The 10310-nt window shown below is 31.8% G+C and overlaps 1 protein-coding gene across 9 annotated transcripts in view; it reads left to right on the plus strand.

Moving 5' to 3' along the window:
- LOC106469819 (ataxin-2-like protein) overlaps nucleotides 1-10310 on the plus strand; it is an 82086-nt gene that overhangs the window by 11247 nt on the left and 60529 nt on the right. For all 9 annotated transcript variants that reach the window (XM_022398381.1, XM_022398384.1, XM_022398379.1 and 6 more), the window contains 2 exons: nucleotides 2903-2956; nucleotides 10037-10108. In XM_022398381.1, coding sequence (XP_022254089.1) covers nucleotides 2903-2956; nucleotides 10037-10108 — 126 coding nt within the window. The remainder of the gene's footprint in view (nucleotides 1-2902; nucleotides 2957-10036; nucleotides 10109-10310) is intronic.

The raw sequence follows: 10310 nt of genomic DNA on the forward strand, positions 1-10310 counted from the left end.
AGTGCTGCATTCAACATACTGCGTGACACACAAAAATTGATGTTTATCTGTGTTCTTTTAAATACTTACTTTTAAATTAAGAAATTAAGTGATGTATAGTTCTAAAATTTGAATTATAATCTACAGTTTGGTACCAAATTTACTGACATAAATTCATGAAATAATAGTTCAATAAAATTTTGAATCTGAGTCAACAAATGAGATGACGTAGCCTTTCACTTGTGACCTGTCTCGAAATGGTTAATATTATTACCTGACCACTTGTTCATTGCCAGAATTTGGGTTACCCAGAAGAATGATTGGCTGTTTTCTTCAGTCACTTTCCCTTACCTTTCTTCTCTGTATGATCTTTCAGACCATGCTCATTTCCTTTGTGCTATATGGGCAGCTATTTTTTTTTATCTTGTTTGTATTCTCACCATAGCAATCAACAAATTTTTTTTACTATAAGATTCCTCTTCCTTTCATGACTTATCTCCTTCCACTTTGATCAGTTAAGTTAAATAGCTCAACCAGCCGGGTCATTCTTCTGTGGTTGTTGACAATTTTCCTCTTTTTTTTTTATGGCTCCTCCAATCAGCTCCATCATCTCCTGGCTTCTCTTGCCTTTAGCCATCATCATCCCCTATATTAGATCTTGCAGGCTGGGATTTAGATGAACCCTGACTCTTTTTTTTGTTACATTACTTACACCACATTACGATTTCTTTTACCTTTCATTTTCTTCCTTCAGTCACCATTTTTTATTCTCACAGAGTCTCCAAGAAGGTGAGTTGTTCACTATTTCTTTCTTTTTCTTGTAGGTCCCAAAACCACCAATGCAAATTCTTCCCTCCTATTTTCTTTTAGTAGTGTAAAAGGAGAACCATTGCTTTCCTCGTTCCAAGCCACTGGGGAGGTTGATATGGAAAGTTTCCCTTTGAAGGAAACCCACTGGCATGGAACAGTTGGAAATAACTCATGAACTGAAAGCTGGGCTTGTGTGTTACCTGGAAGTGTAGTACAGGCCACCCAACTGCACTTTGAACCAAGCCATTTCTGGTGGTTAGGCCAACAAGATGAGTCTTGCATTCAATTTGAGAGACAGGTATGGGATGTTTTCTCTCTCCACACCTGATTCTTCTCATACATTTTTCATGTAAGTATTTCTCACATATTGTATAGTGTGACTTATTTGCCCTTGTCTACTACCTATGATATAATGGCCAGTTGAGCAATCTTACATTCTGCTCACCTATACAACACTGTAACAATAGCAACACAGAAGGTTCTTTTAACATTACCTTTTGCTTTCTTGCCTGTATTGGACAAAAAGTTTTCCCTGCACGAGAAGGATGTGGTCTCTCATCAAGTGATGCCCCACTAGGCCTCATCATACTAGTTTATGATGGGCTCCATGAATTTTCCCTTTCTGGGGTGCTATAATTTCAGAAAGGAGCTCATATTTTTATTTCCTTTATCTAAACTAGGCCATCCTCCATCTTATCAGTGTGGGATTCTAGCTCTTAATTCTGTGGAGAGGTGAGTAGTGTTTATGACATTAACATTTTCCATACCTAAAAATGTATTACGGATAAATATTCATCTCTTCACAGAACTTCCTACCTTTCCTCTCCACTTCCAGTGTATTTCTTTTGCCTCCCCAAGAATAAACCTTTGTTGAAATACTAGTGCTCATGGTTTTTACTGCACATGGAAGATGTGTCACCCTCTATTGGTGGAGAACTATAGTTTAATGATGATTACATCATAGGCTGTTACCAAACACACTAATAGGTGTAGGGATGGGATTTTGTTCAAGGCTTGTGGCATGAACAAAAAATATTAATTTTATCGAGTGGTGAGTATCTTTCTGAAATAAATTTTGAAAGAAGGAAAATGTTAACTTCAGTTTGGTCATATAGGCCATTTAATTGCACAAAAAATGAGGAATATGCAAAGCATTTGTATAATCTTCCTCATAAGTTTTTTATTGATGAAAATACAAATCAGCAACTTGTAAACCGTAGTTGGTAGCTACAAGTGTTCTGTAAACTGTAGTTGGCAGCTACAGGTGTTCTGTAAACTGTAGTTGGCAGCTACAGGTGTTCTATAAACCGTAGTTGGCAGCTACAGGTGTTCTATAAACCGTAGTTGGCAGCTACAGGTGTTTTGTAAACTGTAGTTGGTAGCTACAGGTGTTCTGTAAACTGTAGCTGGCAGCTACAGGTGTTCTGTAAACTGTAGCTGGCAGCTACAGGTGTTCTGTAAACTGTAGTTGGCAGCTACAGGTGTTCTGTAGCTGCTGAAAGATATTTTAGCCAAATTGTAAAAAAAGTGTTGAGAAGGAAGAATACAACTTTTGAGTTTTAATAGGTTCTGTCTAATATTTTGTTTCTTAAAATATATATATATATATATATATATTTGTACATATTAGGTGGTTCTGTAAAATTTTCTTTTACTTCCTATTTCCCTGAATGAGTGCAATAACTAATTTTTCGCTAAATGAGGCGGAGTAATTCAAAGTAGTTGAATTTAATTCAATTTTTAGCTAATTATATGTATTTTGTTTTATTCATTGTTTTGATTTTTAATTATATGCTATGCTATTGTACTAAAGTATTAGAAGAAAATTTTTGAAGGAAAATATTTTGTTACAATTTCCTAATTCAAGCATCTCGGTGCAATTAGCCCATTATATCAAACTGTGCTTTCTCTATGTATATGGTATTTCCTATTTAAATATAGAATTAATTTTAATATTCTTCTAACAAAATGAAACAATTTATTATTGAACTTTTACTATTATAAAATAATAACAGTACTCTTCATTTGCATGTTTCTATTGCTTAGAAAATGTGAAGTTGTCTCAAGTAATTTTTCTCTTTAACATGTTTCAACTTTTTTTTTAACACTTTAGGTTGAAGGTGTTTATAGCAATGCAAGATTCATGCATGGTGCTGCTTCTCTTGTGGTATGTTTTTTCATGTACTATGTATAATTGCATTTTGACCAGTTTTCCAAAACTTGGGTATTTACAGTGTTTATTTCTGTAGAAAATTGTTTTACATTTTTTATTGATTTTGTCTTTGAAAAACTGTATTAAAACTGTTGTAAAACTATTCATGTTGAATGAATGTCTTTTGGTGTTATTTTTTTAATAAAGTTTTGAATTCCACTTTGTTTCTGTAACTTAATATGTACCTTTTATTATGTAGAATTTCATGTTGATGTTTTTGTTTTAAATATAAGTGTAAGACTATTTCTTTAATATTCTGGTTACCTGTTTGTTAAATTTTGCTGTTTCCTGAACTATAGATTTTTACTCTTAAGTTGTTATTATTATGAATAAAATTGTCAAATGAAAAAGTGTTTTTAATAATATGATAAATTGGGAGTGTGATTTTACTTCTATGTACTGAGAGTTGAATTCATTACCATTAGATAATGTACATAGCCCAGCAATATCATTCCATGTGTTGAGTATGGAGGTGTCAACTTTTTACTTGGTAACTATTTGAAATCTTTATAGGTCCATGATCATCTCTTAGTAGGTAAATTTGTGTGTGTATATATATCAGGTCTCAAAATTAGTGGGGGCTCGGGTGCCAATGGTCCTAAAAAATGCTGCTGATCCCATATAAAGTGTCTGCTAGGTAGCTCGTGTGGCCCCTTAAAATCAAAAGAGCAATTAAAAGTGTGACTCTACATAAATTGATCTAAGCATTTCATAACAGATCAGAACTTATGATAAACCATAAATGGACCTTCCCAATGTTAAGAACACTCGTAAGTCGAACAGTCCACAAACGTTGTCACTACGAATGCCCATGTATTCAAAGTAAATGCACTTTCTTTAATAAGAATGCCATCACTTTGTCCAATATCCATACTTTTTGTATCAGTGTAATAAAATTTCTTTTATTAAAAAATTGAAATATAGAGTGATTATTTGAACTTTTATAAAGATGACTACTGTTTTCAATCAGAATGCTACTTTTGAACTTTTCATATATGACACCAAGCCTGCATCAAGGCTCATACATTTGAAATATGTACATACAAGTTGTTTTTTTTAACACTTTCCTAAAATAGACTTCTAAAATTTGCAAACTTGTAAGTTGTTTGGAGAATCTACCTTACTGCAAGTTATGGCAAACACTTTTGAATCCAACTTTGCAGACTGTACTAGCCAAAAAACAACAACATAATATTACTGTTCCACTGATCATGTCACAATCGGAAATCATTGATTGCTGATAATTATAGAGCACAATTGGCCTGATTCCGATTGGCAATGTCATTGTGTAGTATTGTTGACTGCTCAACCTTAAACATTTTAATGACTACAGAGAATGTACTTTCATGCTTCTTTAAATTTGAAATGATTGAAGTTATCAATAAATGTGCCATGAAAAGTAAAGTCACAATCTCTTTCCCATTTTTAATTGAATGAGTGAAAAATATAAATGGGGACTGACCGTGTGATCAGTACATGAACGATACATAACTTTATGTGACCGTTGTGAGAGTCAAACAAACTATTGAGATTCATTGCCTAAATTCCTCATTTACTTTAGCCATAAGTTCAAAGACTTGCTGTCATTCTACACATTTTGAACTAAACCGCTTTCTGAACCAAATGAAGTATTCCAGTCAAAAGTCAAATAAAGTGACAGCGTTTGAAAGTTTTGTTTGTAAAGAGAGGAATCATCAAACTGGTTGCCAAAGATTTACTTCTAAATTTGCCTTATTAAAAAATGCTCCTAATTGTATCTTTATTGCATACATAATGGTCAATTTTCCAACCTAGGAAAAAGAAATGACAACTTTAAATGCATTATGCTAAAAAAAAGACCCAGATTGTGCTGGTGGAATTATTAAGTTTATCACCTCCCGGCTGAAAACACTTGCTTTCATCAAACGTGTTTCAAATCTCAGCACTTACAGTGTGTCATTTTTGACATTTGTCTGAAGTCATGAAATGTTAGGTTTTACTGTCGATAAAGACCTATACACTCCCCTGTTGGCTACAGGGGCAACAGGCAGTCTGTTATGACAGTTACCCACTTTTATGATTTCTTGTTTATCAACCATTTGCTTCCTACTCAAAAAACCCAAAATATCTAGTTTTCTCATTCAGAAGCAGTCCAACTAATCAGCAATCACATTTGTTGAGCCACAACTAACTTTAAGGTAACTTCTTGGAACTATGCAGATTCCTAAATAATGGGACAGTCAAATGATGAAATGGAATGTTCCATAACTGTCTAATAGGTTAGTTGTTTTTGTAAATATTTGTATACACCTTGTATACAATTCAAACAATTGACAAAAAAAACCCTATTGGAAATTATGGGACATTCCAAATTTCTAATTGCTCTGTTGTCATGCGCTCTTCGGCTACTTCTCCAAACATTTTTCATTTTGGAGTGATATAAAGCTGTTATTGACTTATTTCTTAAAAAAAGTAGGCACATGCACAAAATAAACGTTTTAATTGGAGACCCAATTGTAATGAAACTTTGTTAGGAACTTCCCCTTAAGATGTTGAAAAATCTTGGGAAGTTTCATCCAAATTGGACCTAAACTGTGGGTGGACAGACAGACATTAGCCTCTTATGTATATAGATAAAAAACATTTAAATGGTCTGAAATAAAATGGTTTGACTTTTTTTTTTTATGAAATCCAAGTTCACAACAAAAGAAATTGAGATATGTTGATACCTTTAGTTTCCTTTCATTTCATGTAACATTCATCGATTTTTCTTATGACCTCCACTGTAGAGTACATTTTACAATAAGCTATAGGATTGGCCCCAAAACTGCTTGCAGCCCCTTAAAAATGCATATTTTGGGGGCCTGGCTGGCTCCCTAAAAATATAAAGTTAAGCATGAGTCCTGTATATATAGACATGCACACCTTATGTAGAATTCCTCTGTGTCATTGTGCCATCTGACCAATGAATAATATCTTAATAATGTACTTATGATGTTAGGAAAATGCATAGGTTCAGAAATCATTTAAAGGCAAAACATATGAAACCCTATAACCTGAAACTGTTCCAAAGGTGGACCTTACTTCATCAGAGGCACACTGGAATGACTAATTAAAGTGAAATCTGAGAATTGGTGGAGTGACATCATGGTAGATAACCAAGACAAACCAGAAATGTTTTGATTTGCTTTCAAAGGGTTGTTGCAGGTGTGATTTTTTCTGTTATGCAAAATGACCGGAAAAAAAAAATGTTTGATGTAAAGAGGTTAGAAAGGTTTTCTTTAAAAAAGAAAAGTCAACACCATATAAAACATATTCTACATACTCTCTCTTTTCACCTAAAGTACATGACTTACTTTATAAATATCATAGAGGAAGTCAGTCCTAACAGACTGTTACCTCGTAACAGTCTTCTGTGTACAGTGGATATTAAATCCCCATATACTAACTTTCTACTTGAAATTCTCTAATCTGTATATTAAAAGGTTAAAATTCAAGGGACTGTGTATATATTTAAAATATTAAAATCCACAAATGAACAACATTTTATAATACACAATTAAAATCTGGCTCAACCAAATAATATGATTGCTAGATATATTAGAGAAACCATTGAAATAATGAAACACAGCAAAAACAACTTGATCTTAAATAAGGAGGAAGGGTTAGAAAATCAGAAAGTATTTAGGTGTCATGATCTACTTTTTAAATTGTAAACTAGTGTCATATGACCATGGCTTTTGTATTTATATAGCACACAGTAACTGTTTTTCACACTCTTGAAGATGACAGGAAACCATGTTGAAACATGTAGTGTCATTTACAACCATTGATCAGTTTAAATGAAATATTTTAATTGTGTATTATAAAATGTTGTTTGTTTACGGATTTTAATATTCTCTAATGTGCTCTAAACTTTCCAATCAGATTCTCTGATAATTTCCCTTTCCTTTGAGGAAAATGCACAGAGACTTGTCTAGTTTTTGATACTTTAGACATTCAAGATACTTATCATAAGGAGTCTATAATTCTGGGCTACCCAGGTCTATCTTAGTTTTTGTGGGTTTAGCTGTTTTTCAGTTTTATGTACACTCATTTGATCTTCTCCAGAGAATACTGTAAAATGTTTGATGGCCATGTTGCATTGTCTGAATTTCCACAAATTGTGACAAGGTCTGTGTTATGCTACTTTTCAGTTATGTGCTTGCTACATAGCAGTCAACTCTCACTCAGACAGGATTTTCCCAGATGTGTGGGTTTTTCATTCACAGACCTTCTGGTGGGTATGTTAGAGGTATTGGAGATCCTCCTCAACTAACCCTGTGGAGATGTGCTCATGTATTTTACATGATCTTGGAACTACCATGATAATATACATACTACTATTATGAAAGTACTTAATTTATCTTTACAAAATTTGACAAACTTTTACTAAACATTACAAGTCTTTGGTACACCAAAAAATCAGATTTTTCTATTAAGTATTTTTACTAAAGAGTTATCTGTGAATATATGAAGTAAAAGGGTAGACTGTTTTGATAAAGTGATTTTCATGTTAAGATTAAAAATACTTTTCTTTTTCTAAAAATTTTCAAAACCATTTGCATAACTTCTAAAACCTCCTAAATAAATATAACTTTTTTTTTCAGTAAAACTTTGTATTTCATGTATATTCTCTATCCTTACTCTATATGGAATTGGTTGATTTGTCCAACCTTGTAACCACCATGAAAAGAAGAAAAGAAATATATCAAACTACCCTTTTGTTCTTTCTTCAACGGCTGTAGATTGTAATAGAAAACTACAATTGTTTATCTTAAATAGCTTAAAGTTTATAACAAAATATGTCTGTTTCTATTTAATTTTGTTTTATTGCCTATTGAACTGTGTTTAATTAATACTCTAGCCATACAACTTGTAAATCACTTGGTGAATGTGTAGCTTGCATACCATATTAAATGAAATAACATATAAGCTGCTCTTGAGTGTACAAAAAAAATGACATTGTTAGTTACAAAGATAAGGGAAATATTATGCAGTGATTAGATGATTTTTACTGTAGAATTAAGGTGGATGATATTGATCTTAATAGTCAGCAATGATTAAATTATTTAATGTGGCAAAAATGTGGAAAGGTGTGGCCTTAAAGCATATTGAAACTTATTGGGCTGTACTGCTTACCTTGGTAGCAGAATTGAAATTAACAGAATATTTTGTATATCTATTTTTATATTAGGCAACTATTGTACTTTTCAAAAAAATCTTAATAAAGGTAATACATTCAAAATTAATGAAGTTGTGTGGCATTCAAGTTCAAATTATATATGTGTTACTTATTCCTGTAAAAACAAAAAAAAACAGTCCATAGCTTAATGTTAGCACAAAGGAAAGTGTTAAATAGCATCCAGTTTTATTTCTAATTAGAATAAAATTAATAGTAAACTAAGTTTTCTCAAATAAACTTAAAAAACAGCAAGAAAAATTTAGTTTTAATACTGTTTTTAATATCATACAGTGACTAAGTTCATAAAATTGATAGAATATTAACAGTAATAAAATCAACTTTGTTCATTGCTTATTTGCACAGGCTAAACAGTTATAGCCATGTTTCTTTTTCCTTTTTATACAGTAAGCACCAGTTTGGATAGAAATATCAGATATTCTCAATTAAAGATTGTTCCCAGCATTTTTTGGCATTTAACGGATATGATATAAGTACAAAGACATATTTCTTGGAAAGCTTTTACTAACCAATAACACTGTTTTCTTGTACAAGGAAAAATTGTGATGAAACAAATTATTTTTTGACATTGTTTACCAAAAATGTGTTTTAAAATGCTCTTGTGTCAAGTTAAATCAGTTAGCTTCAAAATTGCCCTAAGTAGGGCTTGAAACTAACTTTTTTTTTTGGCACTGGTGTTTTTCTGTTACTTTAAAAACTACTTACAGAAGTGCCAGCTACTGGCAAAAACAGCAACAAAAAAGGCTCACAAGTTGCATGCCATTAGTGAATATAATTAGGCAGATGATGTGAATTTATACTGTCACGTTCAAATTATGTTTATGACAATAACTACATTTCTTAATATGAAAGTAAAATAATATATATAGTGAAAAAAAAACTGAAACACCACTTGAACTCACCTTTTTTTAGTTGCTCTTTTAAATTTTGGGAATCTCATTGAAAGATACATGAGAATCATGTGCAACAAGCTACAGGAAAAGGCTTAATGGTTGGTGATTATAGTGTGATTTGCTTCATAAATGTTATGCTTACAGACATTAAAAAAAAATTGACTATTATTTACCACTGGTCTGAGTATTCATAATCATACTTAGATTATCAACTGGCAAAAAAAAACATACCAATTACTGGTTATGGTCATTGGCTTTTTGTTAGCTAGTTACTACTGATTTACAGCCTTGTTATTTTAGAATTTGATTCTGAGTAACTAATTTGTTTTTTATTTAGGATGTTATATTGTTTATTACTATGAGTAGACATTAAAAAAAAGCTTCTTAAATATGTTTAAAAGTTTCCAGTGAATATATACCAGCATTGCTGAGTACAATGTTATGTACTATAAGCACCCACATCTTTTATTACTCTAAATATTTTGCACTGTTCGGAGTATGTACACATATGTAGAAGATACATTTAAGTCTGATTGTATACATTTGTCCACTTCTGCAGATATGCTAATAACAACATTGATTTTAAAGATCTATTGTAATCTGAACCTAGGTGTTGTTTGTTTTGTTTTTCTTTCAGCATGTTTTAACTTTGATGTAGGTTTCATTTAAGTATATACATATGTATGCAAGTTTTGAATACAGTATATGTTTAGCTCTGCAGTTAGTAAATGTTTCTACTTGCATGTAGTGATGCAGTTAAATTGAGATTTTTTATGGCTTAGTTAAAAATTTAACAGCACAATTCCTAAATAACGGTTGTATATACTATCAAGTATAATGTACCTGCAATTACATTGCATGATTTTTACTACGATTTTTTTCATTACTTAGAACAATTCTTGTTTTATCTGTAAATTACAGGGTTGCATTGTGCAAGTTCAAGTGAAGAATGGAAATCTCATTGAAGGAATTTTTAAGACATTTTCTCCAAAGGTAATGCTGCATTTGTGCAAGAAAATATTATGTTGAATTATATTTTACAATAGATGAAATTAAATATAGTAATAGGAAAACAATGTTATGTAATTATTGACAAATGTCTGTAAAACTAGATTGTATGTGTACCATATTTTTCGGAACATAAGACACACCCTTATTTTGAAGACAAAGTTTTGGGGAAAAAAGCTACAGTTGC

The sequence above is a fragment of the Limulus polyphemus genome, unplaced genomic scaffold, assembly GCF_000517525.1.
Source record: "Limulus polyphemus unplaced genomic scaffold, Limulus_polyphemus-2.1.2 Scaffold3671, whole genome shotgun sequence".
Classification (NCBI taxonomy): Eukaryota; Metazoa; Arthropoda; class Merostomata; order Xiphosura; family Limulidae; genus Limulus; species Limulus polyphemus.